Source organism: Lepisosteus platostomus, chromosome 6, assembly GCF_059453375.1.
Source record: "Lepisosteus platostomus isolate fLepPlt1 chromosome 6, fLepPlt1.hap1, whole genome shotgun sequence".
Lineage (NCBI taxonomy): Eukaryota > Metazoa > Chordata > Actinopteri > Semionotiformes > Lepisosteidae > Lepisosteus > Lepisosteus platostomus.
This window is the reverse complement of record NC_142616.1, coordinates 32,309,076-32,325,317: the sequence shown is the minus strand read 5'-3', so window position 1 is coordinate 32,325,317 and position 16,242 is coordinate 32,309,076. Positions and strand designations below refer to the sequence as shown.

The window sequence follows — 16,242 nt, the reverse complement described above, 5'->3', positions numbered from 1 at the left end:
TTGTTCTAGCATGGCTCTTCTGGACACAACATATAACATAAGAGAGGATACAAATACAAATTTCATGTTAACCTATTCTAACAAAATAGATAATCCATTTATAAATAGTTGTGTTAGTGAAATTTAACTTACAGATTAGAATCGGAAGCATGGAACCTGTCGTGTTTTTTCCATTGCTATTTATTAAATCTGGGGTTCCAACACTGCTCCTGCCCAGCAGGATTCATAAAGGCCTAGAAATATTCAGCTGCGATCAGTAAAAGCACTCTAGGACCAGAATTCCCCCAACTGAACAAAAACATTTTTAATAACTCAAAAGTGGTCCTGTTCTTTACAAACCAGGTGATTTCTCAATGCATGAGACAGGGTCCAGGACTGAAGGCTCCTGTCTTCAATGCTGAGTTGTTAATCACAATAAAAATTAGATTGCTGTTGTGTCATAGTTATCTTACATAGGAACAAGTAATAGGTTTATTCCATGCTGAAAAAAAGAAGAAAGAGAACACAACGTTTCGGCCGTGGAGCCTTCATATCCTGATACTGTTATCAGGATATGCAAAGCAGCTGTTCCATCCTTAAGAATGTGTGGAATTTGTTCACAGTACACAGGTACACAGTCAGGACAAATTAGTGGAGATGAAAATTATTGTTGTTTCAGAGCCTCTTGCTGGTTGGACTTCTAACCAGTAACCTGCAGTATATTAGTGTTGTTGGTAATTGTTTTGCTCAGAAGGTGTTTGTAGTTTCCTGATTTTGTTTCATTTTCAAAACAAATGTGTGGGATGTTCTTCTTGTGTGAAATGTACTCGCATATGGCAAGATCCTGTTTTTTCTTATTTGTATTAAACGGAAGGTTAAAGAGTGGGTAATTAACAATATACAAATGCATTCAATAATGTTAACACAACCATGGAAGAATATGAAATCCACTTTTAAGTGTTTGTGAGAGAGACCCCCTATAATACTGAATTTGTCAGTGTATATCTATCTGCTGTAGTAGCTGTCTGCTCCTTTCATTTAGAACCTGTCCTGTGTTTTTATTTTCACCTCCACTATTCTTTTTTGGGTCATTCAGACCCACTTCCACCACTGGTTCAGAGCAAAAGTAAATGACAAACTCAAGTGCTTGAATAAGACTTTATTTTGAGTATTTTGAATGGCGTTAGCTCTTACAGAAATGTGCAAGCATCCAGGGTTTGAAGGATATCTTTTCGCACTTGTCCTCTCCCACAAAACTGGAACCTGCAGTGCAACAGAGACAGAATGTCAAGTGGTCATATAAAAAGTATTATTATGTGTTGCAACACTGCCCTCTTGTGTTTAGCAGTTTTAAAAATACAGTTTAAAATTAAAAAGGACTTCAGACTACAAAATGCTTATTGTCTATGGAAGGCAATATACTTTATATCTTTTGTGTTTCAGTATTAGCACTGTACGTACATTTTCCCGTCTTTTCCTCTCTGCACAACCACTGTTTCACCTCCAAATGTAGGCAGCAGAGGATTGATTTGACTGTTACTCCAGAGGAACTTTACTTTAGTAACGTCACCCACGTCCAACTCTGTATCAATAAAACCAATGTATGTTCTTCCTGGACGAAGAGTTCCCCTGCGGAGAGATTCCAGATTAACACGTTTCTGTGTACAGTACCATGTGAAACTGGTATGTTTGTAGCAGCCACTGATGTTAGGGTGCTTAATGGTGGCTCTTGTCCATATTTAAACTCAGTGGAGCAAGGAAAGGCTTACCAGAGCTGACATCTTGGCATGTTTCTAATACATAGAATTACTCAAACATATCATTAATCAAGCTAATATGAGTGGAATATTTCATAATAACTGTACTTACTTCATAATCTGATATTGTTTTGTATTCCCATTTGTCCCAAATACAGATACCATAATGTAGCCTGCAACGGCTCTGTCACCTGTGACTGTGACTGTCACTTTATACTGCCACCCTGTATTGAAGGAAGGAAGGAAGGAATTTTAAGTCAAATAAAAGATACAGACAACCCGTGGCTGTTGGAGCCTGACTTGACAGTATCCTCTTGCGGTTATCGATTTACATCCAAGGCTATTTCTTACTTAGATTTTAATGAAAATAAGTTTATATACTGCATCACTAGTATGCCCAAACCTCATTTCTGCAACCCATGCTTTAAATTGTAAATAAAACAGATGCTTGGACAGTTGTTAAACATGTCATTCAAAGAAGAGTTCAGTCTGTGAAAGGTTTGACCTATGAGGAGAACCACGGGGATGGTGGGGGATCTACTGTTATCTTGATGAAGACCATTTGGACTTTACGTAGCACAAGCCTACAGTGATGAGGATTTTCATTTCTTCCTATTTTTCAAACTGCTCATGTGAGACACGAGGATGCCTAGCCACATCATACCAGTCAAGGGACACTGGAACAGATAAAGCATTTATCTTATGACAAGAACTGGGGTCCTGCATCAATCTACATACATGTCAGCCTAACTTGTGTTTTTGAAATCCCTTTCAAAATCTTTTCTTAAGAACACCTAGCACTGATTGAATTGAAACTTGTCCAATTTCTTCAAGAGCCAAAACTGTTTCAAAATTGCACCAGGAAAGACCAACTGGTTTGGTACTCCAAACATAATAAATATCATTGCATTTGACATACAGTTAGCATCTGGTGCACTCTTTTCCCCGTGTAAACCAAGATGACCAGTTGAAAGCCAAATTGTTGTCGTTGATATGGGGAACCATTACACAGAACTGAATGATGAATTAAAGGAATGATTCTAATCTTTGTTATACTTGCATACTCACACCTAGCCTTCACCTGTGAAAATGCAGTATAGACACGTTATTCACATTAGCCTGAAAGAGGCCAGGTATTTTGTAATTTGACATTTGACAATAAGCGATTGATACCCATGCACAGCTGTACTAATTTCTAGATTAAAGTATAAGATTAAACTTCTCACTGTTTATGTTTACAGATGTAAAACAGTTGATGATTAAACTAATTAGAAAAATGTTAGAGTTGTACATTATTGCTTCAGGGTGAAAAGTCCTTAAAAGTAGATGTTTGTAGTTCCTCTGTGTAGGAGTACATACGTCCAAAAGGCCGGGCATCTCCAGTGTTTAAATAGAACTTCAACTTTTCTGCACCTTTTGGTACATGGAACTCATTTGCATGATGACCCATGAAAGGGCACCCATTCTGGGGGCAGGGAAAGCAGGAACCCTGAATGGGGAGGAAGAGATCATAAACAGTTAGTAACTGTGTCTGTTTCTTATCCTGGTTATTCTCTCCACTTTTCCTTGGTTCACATTTCTGGTTTATCTTTTGAAAGCAGTGTATCCAGGGGATTATTGGTATACAGTATACTCAGCCTTTCTTCCTTTTAGTGTTTCATATACATTTTGAGCAGTCGTATGGACAGTTACTGATACAATAAGGAATTGTGCTGGCAGTTCAACAATTCCAAGGGTGTGATTTCATATTAAAGATATTTGTCACTTCCAACATAGATGCTAAAGAGTTTTAACATTTGTTTTGGAATCACACTATGGTTACATTACAGAGATAAATTTGAAAGGATTCAAATATTCAGATATGGAGTGGCAAAAAAACAGGTTCCAACATCAACCAAATGAGCATCTGTAGTTGCTAATATTCAGTGACAACTATAGAAAAACTATCAACATTTGTATGTTGTCCAAGACACAATTCACAGGTGGGCAATCCTGGTTCTGGAGGGCCAGTGTACGTGTAGGTTTTGTAGGTCTTTTTAAAGCAGCAGCATCTGATATTGTAAAACTGGTCGTAATGTCAATAATGAGCTGATTCTGGTAAACACAAGCCCAGCTTGACTGCATGCTGTAGAAAAGCCATCCCTTTCAGTTATGTAGTTAAAACGATTGAAATGTTGAATGCAGAACAGCTCCAGTGGTTTTACAAGTCTGACATAGGTACAGGTTAGTTGTAGATGCTTGCACTGCAGGAGGTCAATTTCTAATGTATCTACTACAGTGAATCCATGCAGTGCAAATTCTAAAGCTTTCGTTCTTAAAGACAAAGGACAAAATCTATTAGATTGTCAGGTGAAGACAAATCGCTTACAGATTTAAATGCCTCATCGTCATTACAAGGGTATCCGAGGAAGCCCTCTGGGTTTAAGATGCTGTCCGAATAGTACTTGTAAGACCTCAGATGATTGCAGGCCACAAAGTCCCGGGTTCCTGGCAAGAGACAGAAAAAAATATATAGTACTTGTAAGACCTCAGATGATGATAAAATGAAGAAAGGGTGAGATCAGCCTTACATGTTGTTTTAGTCTAGAACTCCCTAGCATACTTTCCAAATGCTCAAAGTTTGGGTTTCCACCACATGGCAAGCAAGCATGCTCCACATACCAACTACATGTGTAAAAGAAGAGGTTTCTTCTCTCTTTTTTTTCCAACTAAAGGTAAAATAGTTCCTTAGATTAATGCTATATATACCCCTTAGGATATTATATACTTGAATCAAAGGTCTTGTCAATCAGCTTTGTTCTAGAGTGAAAGGATTACTCTCCCTTAACCTGTCTGTATACTGCAGTCCCCTAAGATAGCCCCTATCATTTTTATTGCTCTTCTTTAAACTCTTTCTAAGGCTATAATATACTTGTTGCGGTGTGGTGACTAAAACTGAGCACAATATTCTACTATCTCACTAGTGCATTGTAAATCTTAGGCACAACTTCCCTGTATTTAAATTCACATTCCTTCTGCCCAAGTCTAAGTCTTGATAAGGACAGAAGAATCTCCATCAACACACAGAGCTCATTCACGTGTTTTCCTGCAAATCAGGACCACCCATGTAATATCTATAGTGTATGTTGCTACTTTTGACATGGATTACTTTGCATTTACGCATGCTAAATTTATTTTGTCATGTGTCTGCCCAGTCCTCAACTTTAAGTCTTTTTGTAATTGCTTTATCCTGAATTTCTATTTTGTCATACTCCATATATCATCTGCAAATTTAACTAGCTTGCTAAGAACTGCACATCAGAATCTTTGCTATAGATCAGGATGAATAATGAGTCTGAATTAGATCCCTGCATCACACCACTGCTTTCATCTTGTTGTGTATTTTAAAATTACATTTAAAATGGTGAACTGTTTGTTAACCATTTCTTGATCCATACAGTATGCACACAGAACATCGGTTCCCTTGTTTTTTATGTAGAGAATAATAATTATAATAATAATTGCTTACACTTATATAGCGCTTTTCTGGACACTCCACTCAAAGCGCTTTACAGGTAATGGGGACTCCCCTCCACCACCACCAATGTGCAGCCCCACCTGGATGATGCGACGGCAGCCATAGTGCGCCAGAACGCTCACCACACATCAGCTATCAGTGGGGAGGAGAGCAGAGTAATGTAGCCAATTCATAGAGGGGGATTATTAGGAGGCCATGATGGGGTAAAGGCCAGGGGGGAAATTTGGCCAGGACACCGGGGTTACACCCCTACTCTTTTCGAGAAGCGCTCTGGGATTTTTAATGACCACAGAGAGTCAGGACCTCGGTTTTACGTCTCATCCGAAGGACGGCGCCTGTTTACAGTATAGTGTCCCCGTCACTATACTGGGGCATTAGGACCCACATGGACCGCAGGGTGAGCGCCCCCTGCTGGCCCCACTAACACCTCTTCCAGCAGCAACCTTAGTTTTTCCCAGGAGGTCTCCCATCCAGGTACTGACCAGGCTCACACCTGCTTAGCTTCAGTGGGTTGCCAGTTGTGAGTTGCAGGGTGATATGGCTGCTGTGAATACATCTTTTGTGGTGACTTCATTAATGTAAGTCTGCCATATGAATGCTTTAGCTTTGCCTATTGTTCTTGCTTGTTTGAAGAATGATAGCAAGCTAGTGAGACAGCACCTTCCCTTATTAAAAGCTAAAATATTCTTCTGATTAAGCTGTAATTTCCTAAGTTGTAATAACTATAATTTCCAAACTTTTACATATAACAAATGATATTACTTCTGAAATTCTCCCTTCTGTGGGTTATGCTCCCATTTTTGAGTAAGAGCTAGTTGCCTGTTTGGTAGTTATTAGCTAATCTTGAAAGAAGAGACGGTATCAACTTGAACTTTGTCTTTGTAGCTTCTTTCATACCACCACAACCCCCTGTGTAAAAGGTGCCCTCCTGTTCTCTATTTTAAATGCACTTCCATGTAGTTTCTCCTTATGTCCTCTGAAATATTCAAGCTAGGGGTCTGTTAATAACTCATATTTCCTTAATTATGACTGCATTTTATAGAAATTGCTGAACAAAGTAGACAGTAAAGCTGTTATATCCAGTAGAATGTGTAGTTGGACCAGAGATTCAATCCACAATCTCTCAGTCACTTCCCATGCACCCAAATGCAAGAAGCAGGCAAATCTATTACACAAAAAGACCAGCCCTTGCATCTACACTGTTGAGCGTCTTGGTGAGTGATAACATTGGAACACTCTTATGTTATGTAGACCTCTTACATAAGTAATATTGAGACAAACTAAAGGCTTAAACGGCTACTCAAACCAGTTGAAATGAAATACCAACCTTCCCAAATCCCATCTATGTCAATTATCTGAGAAATGACATTCTTGTCACAGCCTGGCATGTGTTCCCCTCCGTTGGGGTAGAAGTCAAGATGACCCACAGCCTGCGCCATTCCCATTCCTGCCAGAGAGTCAACAGCAAGTCATTTTGGCGAGAATATGTATAACATTGTTGTATGTTTCTCCCTTGTACCATGTTTTATATGATAATAATTCTTTGCATTTGTATGGTGGTATCATAAAGGATCGCTATATGCTTTACACATAGGAGGATTATATTTACCACTGTGGTGCAGCACCTGCATAGATGATATTTGGCAGCCATTGTGTGCCAGCAGCTCCCTGCACAACCAATCAGGTGGAAATGGGACAGATTACTTCAGCAGGTGAAAAAAGCATAAAAGTTCAGGTGGGCAAGTCTTGTCTTGTGCAAACCCAGACTGGAATTTAGACAGGATCCTCAGGTGACATCCCTATTCATGTTGGTATTTCTTAAAAGTCACCTTTCCAACAGAATTATCTTCTAAAAATACTCCTTTAGGCTGAATGAGGTACAGTATAGCACAGTGTGGAAATAATTCAGTATTCCTTTGAGATCAAATCTGAATGTTTCATCTGAGTCTCCACAGAATTCCATGTTCTTCACACTGTTTACTGTGACCCTACAGTATATCCGGATAACAAGCCTTCAGCAACAAAGAATAGTGAACAAAATTCAAAATCCTTGTCTACTGTATTCTCATTTGTTCTTATTATTTCACTTTTTTCCTACTCCTTAGCCTTATTGTACCAGGATATAGGCCAACATAGTCAACATAATAATAACAGTTGCTTTAGAGGAGGAAACTCATTCTCCTCGTTCTAACATTCTGTCCTCTTCTGGTAAGAATCAAAGGTTTGAAAAAAGCTTTTTACTAACATTCTCTCTGCTTGCTGGCAGTCATGAAAAACACTTTTACCACTCAGACAGGTTTCATTCTCAATGCACTGACTTTCAAAATCCAGTGTGTACAAGTATATACCAGTTAAGTACTTCAGAAACCTTTTTGTGTTGTTTGTACCTGTTCTAAGTATTCTAAACTCTTGTTAAAAATAAGGTTCAGCATTCAGGGAATATGACTGAATAAACAAAAAGAAAGATATATATTGCAGACAATCCTGCATTATTATTGTGGGCTTTTTTTCATTTTGATTGTTGGAACTCTAGAAAACATGACTCAAGTTCATACAATTTGAGCTACAGTTGGAGTTTCTGGTGTCTGCCAAGTGTTGGCCTAAATTTCAACCTTACCAACATAAGGAAGCATGGGAAGTGAATCTGTGTGAATCACGTCAACAAAAACTGCATCACTAGGGTCCAGTCGGACCAAGATGGGAGTTCCCTGAAAGTACGGCTCTGCAGGATCAAGACCTGGAAGTCAATAAAACAATAGTTTAGTGTTCCCTTGTGTTTGAAGGGCTTGGACTATAACGAAAAGCTCGTATTGATGTGGGTTATAAAATTTGTTTTGAGCATGACTTTAAGTAGGAAAACAAATATATTCTTAAAAATGCCATTTAAAATACAGTTGCTTGCTGAGTACCTACCAGTGATTCTACCAAGACCTTTGAGTCTTCGGCCTGCTTCACCAGCAGCATGTGCCCCTAGACTGTGTCCGATTATATGAAAGTCAGCTGGCTTCTGCTTAAAGTTGGTCTGTTTATAAACATAAGCATATAATTATTTAACAGGTTGTACTAGTGTCCTCCAAAATGATCACCTAATGGGATAATTGTGGAAATGTTCCACACCGAACTCTGGTTGCACCTGTTTAAAGATAGTATTAAGGTTTTGAAACAATTTCTTCTCCTCTAAAATGTATTTAAACTATCCAAAATGCTTGTGAGGTTTTTCGGTGATCTTCAGAAGAATGCTAGCAAGGCATTTCTCTCTCTAGTAACATGGGTTTTGGCTTTCTGAGTCCTTTTTAAATCCAAATATTTTGAACTTCTTAGAAAAGTGTTCTTTCATGTTTTTTTATTTAAAAATAAAAGTTTTAAAAAAAAAAGTGCAACCCAGAGATAATGTTGAAATTGTTTTACAAGAGTGAAAGTCTTAGTTCCAATACCCTCTAAATAGTGAAGTACAAATTAGCACTAACAAGACATTTGAGGGCTATTTGCTTGGAGTGAGCTGTTTAGCCCACTTGACTGTGTCAAGATCTGCTATCTTATCTAAATGTTAAGAACATTATTTTATTCCTTTATCAAGATTTTTTGTCAATGGCTTACTGAAATTCCCCATTTACAAAATTATGTATTACTGCCTACCTATGGAAAACCTTATTTCAACCCCAGTTTAACATTAGAAACGAATGTCAGAAATATTACTTAGGTGCTTTTTTCACCTGCATAATATTCCCCGTTAATGACTTGTGTTGTCCCTGTCAGATACCGAGAAACTACTTCATAAATTTGTTTTCTTAGATTGGGTTACAGTAGTGCATTTTTCAAAGCATGTTATCAGCAGGCTTCAGTATGTTCAGAATTCAGCTGCTAGAATTTCAACTAAATCCAAGTCCTGCAAGATTATTTGGACTAATGTTCCGTATATCAAATCGTGTGGATTTTCTATTTACCTGAAATGTTGTAACCATGTCAGCCATCTGCGCTCCAATCACTCGGATGTTCTGAGCACTTTGTGTGTACAGGGTTCTCCCTCCTTTCTTCCAGTCTACACAGATGCAGTTTATATCTTCTATTTGCAGCATCAGCTATAACCATGCAGATTCAATAAATGAGCAAACTGGAGAGAAACTTGTCATTGCTAATGGGGAGGGTTTTGGAATGGCCTAATGTACTGGTGTGTCTTATATTTCTAAAACCAAAGTAGATGGCTGGGTTCAGGATACTTTCATATTGATGCTAAAACTTTTTCCATTTGACTGCCTCCAAGGTTCATATGAGTCGGACAGCTTTTATTTTTCTTGACTCCTCTTAAGAATGTGCATTGAGTTCCTTCACGCTCTAGGATTAGAACCTTTTGCTGTTTCAGTGGCTGAGCTCTCTCTCCACAGGACTTTTCTTTCTCAGTCCTTTTCAGCAGTATCGCTACCATAGAATTTTCATACTACCTCAGCCAAGCTTGTCACGGGTTTAATCCTCTGGCTTATTAGAAAAGAGAATGGGTGTTTCAGCCACCTATAGAATGCACATACTGTATAGAATGGCTTAATGACTTTAGTGTGGCAGGCAAGGTCTTCAGGACTGTATGGTGCAAACCTTGTAAAGCCGATGATTCATAAAAAGAGAATTAAATGATCTCTGCTGTATATGTTACATAATTTGAGCTAATAAATACTACAGAAAAATCATTACATTCTTTCTCCTGTGATTTTGGACCTGTATTACATTATCCATTGTGCTGTGCATGCATCTCTTTTAATTGAAAACTGTAGAATGTGTTGGACTAAAGGCAGGATTTAGAGTGGCAATGCCAAGGGAATGGAATACACATGGTTTAAAGTAGCTTTAAATAATTTGTATAGAGCAGCCAAAGGAATTAGCATTGAATTAAATGAATTGACTTGCCAGGATTCCAATTAATTTTACTAATTAGTTGTGTGATGTGTGTGGTGTAGGTATATGTGCACCAATAAGAAAGGGTGACTCCAACATACTTTACACATGTCAATCAGCCAGTTTTCATCTCCTTTATCAATGTATCCATGGGTGATGATGCGTGTCGTCCTGTTTCCCCTGTAGTTTGATGCCAGAATAGTCTCTACTTTGTCAGCTGTAATTTCCTGCAGAAATGAAGATGAACAAATTGCCATAGGTTTAATGACATAGCAGTAATATTTTAGAAACAAAAAAGCATGGCTCTTGCTTTTTCATCTCTATCTATTATAATGACGATTAAGGCCCGTTGTTCATTGTCTTGTCTGGGGAAAGTTTTAAGGTTTGTGTTAAGAGTGTATTCACTTGCATGTAATACAGTAGAGTAGTATGTTCTCTGGACCCGGCCCTGTCGGTCTTTGCCTTGTCTGCTTACCTGGTGATTGTTTGGGTTCTGCCTGGTGTAAAGGAGGAAGCGGGCGCCAATCTTCTCTGGACTCCAGGGTAACTTAGCGATGGGCCTCTCTGCTGTGCCAGCCCAGGGCATGTCATCTGTGAAGCAGCCTAGCCTGCCATAGCAGACTTCAGCCGCTGTCGTAATGGAAGACACAGCAAGCAGCCTTGAGCAAAATATAACCTTGTGCGGAACATTAGATTTGCAAGTCTTTTCATTGGTGTTTAAGAGCTAGTTTTCACTAAAGCCTTTAAGCAAGTAAATCAATCGTAAATTTCTCAGACATTCAGACTTTCAAATGATCTAAAATCTCTGCTCACTGTTTGTTGCTCATGTTCAATGTATTTGCCAATGTGACACCACTCAGGGACACCTGGACAAGCGTGTGCCTGTCAATAAGCACACTGCAGGAAGATGTCCCGTTGTCCCGGCTCATATCACAGTTCTAAAGGGCTCAGTTCTGGAAAGCAGGTCAACCATGGACTATTGCATTCTCATATCTCAGGGTAAGTGAGAAGGACGAATGAGGACATGTTCACATTGCTACATCAGGAAGAGCCTACAGTGGGTGAAGTCAAAGGTCTTGACCAATTTAGTGCGTTGCAGTCAGGAGGTCAGTTGAAAATAGACATTTTTGCTCTGATCATCACAGTTGGACCTCCTCATCAATTTATCTGACGTAGACAACAATTAGCGTATTTTTCAACACGTCTGCATTGTGCTTGCTGATGTCCTTCAGGGTGGTCTCCACAAAACAATGCTCAAGAGATCTTGCCTTCACTGCTGGCGAGTCTACCTGAAGAATTGCTCTAATATAATAATGGTATGAAGGCAGCATTCCCTTGAGTAGCACCATATTCTGTTTTTTTTTCAGTCTTGCCAGACTTCACAATCATCACATTACAATCACATGTACCCACTCAATTCACATTAATTTAATTTCTTTAATGCTCATCCAACAGTTACTTAATTGAAGGAGTTCAAGTAGGGAGCTGCGTCAGCATGCGTAGGCTGCAAAGGAACAGCTTAAGGTTTAACTGTACCATGCTGAAATAAACCTTTTCTTTTTTTTAATTCCTTTTCTTTTCAGCATGGAATAAACCTTTACCTGTTCCTTTGCTGTCATCAATTGTATGTCAGGTAGGAATGAACCTAATAACACCGATAGCATTTAACCAGTACACAAAATTCAAAGACTTTATTATTCTAAAAAAATAGGTATGTTTCTTTGACGCTTAGTATACTATGATCCACAAAAGTAAAATCTACTTAGCCTTGACACAAAGGTTACTTCTACTTTCTATAATGTACAAAAAATAATATTTCAGCCAGTGTATGCTTACACTACTAAGATGTATTTAATTTAATTATAATATAAATAATTTGATAAATATTTCTTTGATGCAGCCCAATTCCATGTTTTGAGCATTTGTTTAAAAATATCAGAATTATCAAGAATCGCTCTCCCAACATTGTGAGGCTAAGGGATACATTTTTGCATGTGACACCAATTTGTTGCTGTTAAATAATGCAGACACCATTATTACTTACAATAACTGCATCCAAAAACTAGACTTACTGCGTACGGTGCCAAGGAAAAACAGGACAGCAACACAGGATAGCAACATCTAAAAAACAAACATCATTGTTCTCATATTCGTAATTTCTAGGGCTATCAAAGACATTCCTGTACAAAGTATAAATCAGTCATCGCTTACCTTGAATTCTGCTGTTAGAATAAAATAATATTCCCTTTCCTTTATATAAGATCCTGTTATAAGTCACATGTACTGTACATGATTATAGCTGGGAAGGAAGCAGGTGATGAACAGTAGGTGCAGCTAATCCATGATAATGTCTAATACATCAAGCAAAGCATCGGGAGGTTTCTCAGAGGTTGTCAAAGAGTTCCACTGAGATGGAAATCCTAAAGAAGGAATCCTTTTTGTATGATCACTTTTACATTGCTTTTGTCTGCTAAAGGAAATGCCATGAGGTTGGGCTCAGGAAAAACTTTTATAGTTAAGGCAAAGGTCTTTAACACAGCGAGAACTATTATCTAAACCATGTTCGCAAGCTGAGATAATCTGAACATGCTTATTGGCACCCCCCGTCAACTTTGTAAAGCCAGTCCTGTAACCCTATCTGTAGATGGTTCTGTACTTGAGCTTCAATCAATATTGAAAAACCTTGGGGTTATATTCAATTCTGGCTTAACATTTGACCCACATGTGCAGCATACTATCAAAACTTTTTTTTTCTTCACCTCATCGCTAGACTACACCCTATGCTATCAATAACTGTATCTGAAAAGCTGATCAACACATTTGGGTTCTCTCGAATTGACTACTGTAGTGCTCTACTCGCTGGGGTATCTAATTCTACTATGAACAAACTGCAGCATGTCCAAAATTCAGCAGCCAGAATCCTGACCAGGTCTAGTGCAAGTGTTCACATTACTCCTATCCTCGAGTCCTTGCACTGGCTTCTGGTCAAATTCCGTGTAGACTTTGAAATCCTCATGCTCACCCTTAAGGCTCTGCATGGCTTGGCACCTCAGTACCTGTCTGAACTAGGTACAAAAAAAACTTGCAATGAAGACCTCTGCTATATTTGGCAGACTAGTCAGACTACACAAACAAAGTGAAATACGATATAGAGAAAAACTCCAAATGTAAAAGACACATCTAGAATCAACTCTAGATCTTTTGTTAGCCCTCTTGTGCATGAACTAATGATGCAACAACACACAGCTAGCCAAGAAACAACTGAGCAGCCATTTGTCCAATTACTTTTAATCCCATGAAATGGGGGGACTATGTATAAAAAGGGCTGTGATTCCTACATGGTTCACACAATATGGACATAAATACCCTCGGATTAAAGCTGACATTCTGCACTTTAACCTCATAGTCATTGTTGTATTTCAAATTCAATGTGCTGGAGTACAGAGCCAAAACAGCAAAAATTGTGTCACTGTCCAAATACTTATGGACTGCACTGTGTCCTGCGAACTGTTAGATGAGCCGCACTTATTACACATTACATTGATATTTTAAGAATTACACAGTCTGCCTCATCAAAGTAAGCCAAGCACTCACCACACTCCTACAACACAATGGGCTTTTTAAACTATATTTTTAAGACATTCTTTAAACATATAGATTAGTGTTGCAAGAGCTTTCTGCGATATTCACTTAATACACTTATTGTAGGTCAAGCATCTCAGTCAGTTGGTAGAATGAAATTGAAAATATATGGCAACAAAAAGAGCTACTGTACAGATAAGCAACACCTAAGTAAAGACTATAAAATGTGTGTGGTGTCTTTGTACAATGGTTTATGTAATCAATATCTTTTCTTATTAGTTGCCGCTGGTTTTCAAAAACATGCCTCCTCATGTAGAATGAATGTTGTGGGAAAAACACCACTGGCTTTTCAGCATATTGACACAGATATTAAGCAAACATCCACAGCCTTGGGATGGAAATGTATTGCAGTTCAACAGTCCACCTCCTATATTTATGCAGGTTATGTAAGCTACTGAACACTGAAAAAAATACACCTGAAGCTTCACCATAAAAGTGCTGAATAATTAACCATTTCAAATGAATTTCCTAAGCAGTGCTGTTACTCTGTAGTAAAAGAGCAAGACTCAGACGTTTGGCGACTTCTACAAATCATCAGTTCTGAAGCTACCTCAGAAAATTAGGAATAAAAAGTCTGCCCTACTAAGTCAACAACTTTCATTTTTGCAACGTAACAAGTAAAGATTTATTCCATGCTGAAAAGAGAAGAAAAGAAACACAATGTTTTGGCTGTGGAGCCTTCTTCGGGTGTGTCGGGGGAGAACAAAATGTTGTTATACATTCTGGCTCCTCCCTTATCATTCGTAGTACTGTATCTTTTTACTCGACTGACCAGTTATCCAAAGCTAGTCCTTTCCACTGATAACAAATCTTTTTGTGGATTCTTGATTCAACCATGTTTTTTCTATCTTGCAAATATACTGGTTATAATTATAATAAACCTTCACCGCTGAAGAAGAGAAATGTTAAATCATTTAATGTGAACTCTGGTAAGAAAACTGAACTCAGTTGTGTACAGTACAACATGAGGCAGTATGTTTTCCTTTAAGCATGAAAACACTGTTTAAGTAATACATTTCTGGGATGAAGCTAAAAGGGACCTGACATAAAAACCTTTATAGTAATCCTTGACCTGATAGTTTCTCTTTATCAACCATGAAGAGGAACAGTTTAAATCTTACTGACGCCTAGTAAGATTTATTGTTAGATAATTATAATTAGAAAATTGAGAGGTAAGAAGAGAGATTTTTTACAGTGCCCACCACCATTTGTTTTTTGTCCAGCCATGATTTGTGACCAAATAAAAGAGGCATTATACACTCTAGAAGAGTAATTCTTCAAATGCCCCCACGCTAACTGTACAACTAAAAAGTCAGAATGCTGACAAAATAATGAAAAATCTGCCTGTAACAGACAGTTTCACATGTTCAGAGCATTTTGATATATCTATTGGAGTCAGATGTGTTTAGTGGTATGATAATCCTATTTGAAAATACCTCCAAGGGCTTCCTAGTCCATTTGGAGCACTTAAGCAAACACAGATAAATTAAAAATAGCGAGGAGGGGGGAGGAGATGGGAGATTGGGTGCTCCACCTCCCCACCACAAAGTTCCCTTAATTAATTGCAGGTATACATTGTGCAGTTTAGTTTGACATAAAATCAACCGGTCAGTGTTTTTCAGATTTTTTTAACAAGGTTTGTGCAAAGCTTCACATCTTCACATCTTCTGCCACCTACCTGTACATGTGCTTGGCTTGCAAGTTTACGAGTGTCAGCTGACTGGTCTTTCCTGCATGACTCTTTGGTGTGTGAGGTGGTGGTTTTCCCTGATGTTGTGATTGTAATTGGAATTGCGTGCAAGACACAGCAGGCAGAGGGCTGGATGACAGGCAGCTTGTTCTTCGTCTGCAGGCTTACTGTTGGAATGTTAATCCTGCTAATGTATCACAGTAGCAACAGATCACCACAAAGCCCTACAACAGCATTGCAAAGACAAGAGTGACGCTAAAATATACATTTTTTGGCTGCAAAGAATAATGAGCAGGAACTCTGAGTATATTTAAATGCACTGCATTTGGTTACTACTGGACAGACAAAGCAGTTTTTAAAGTTAAAATGCCTCCATCTCTGCCAAAATAGGCTTCTTTTAGCTTGTATTACCTTGTCTGTTGGTAGTATTTCCTTCTGAGTGGTAGTTGGTACCTCACATAAAATAATGTATTCGTAATGTGTGAAATAATGGATTCACTATGAATTATCTGTTGATACTAAGCGCTAGTTATCACAGTGTCCTCTTTCCTCACTGAATTTATCTCATACTTGTCAAGGTCTCAGATTGTTGAGTCTGTGGATTGGTCAAAAGGGGCTTTCAATTAATCATTATAAGCACTTTTATTTCTTAGCAATTGGAAATTCTTAATTGGAAATGATTCTATTATTTTTTACTGCATGTGTACGTCTTAGATGATATTGCTCCTCATGTTATTTCTCATGTTTAGTTAAAGCCACATTTCAGTAAACCA

General features: G+C 38.3%; 1 protein-coding gene across 1 annotated transcript; it reads right to left on the bottom strand.

The window, feature by feature from the left end:
• Positions 1-1,123: 1,123 nt before the first annotated feature.
• Positions 1,124-12,338, bottom strand: LOC148661544 (pancreatic triacylglycerol lipase-like). Its single transcript, XM_088635450.1, has 12 exons — positions 12,210-12,338; positions 10,613-10,767; positions 10,239-10,364; positions 9,198-9,332; positions 8,167-8,275; positions 7,871-7,990; positions 6,581-6,700; positions 4,105-4,223; positions 3,096-3,225; positions 1,849-1,960; positions 1,441-1,608; positions 1,124-1,242 (listed from the first exon to the last, which is right to left on the bottom strand). The coding sequence occupies exons 1-12, from the start codon at positions 12,256-12,258 to the stop codon at positions 1,170-1,172; spliced, it is 1,416 nt and encodes a 471-aa protein (XP_088491576.1). The 5' UTR covers positions 12,259-12,338; the 3' UTR covers positions 1,124-1,169.
• Positions 12,339-16,242: the final 3,904 nt, after the last annotated feature.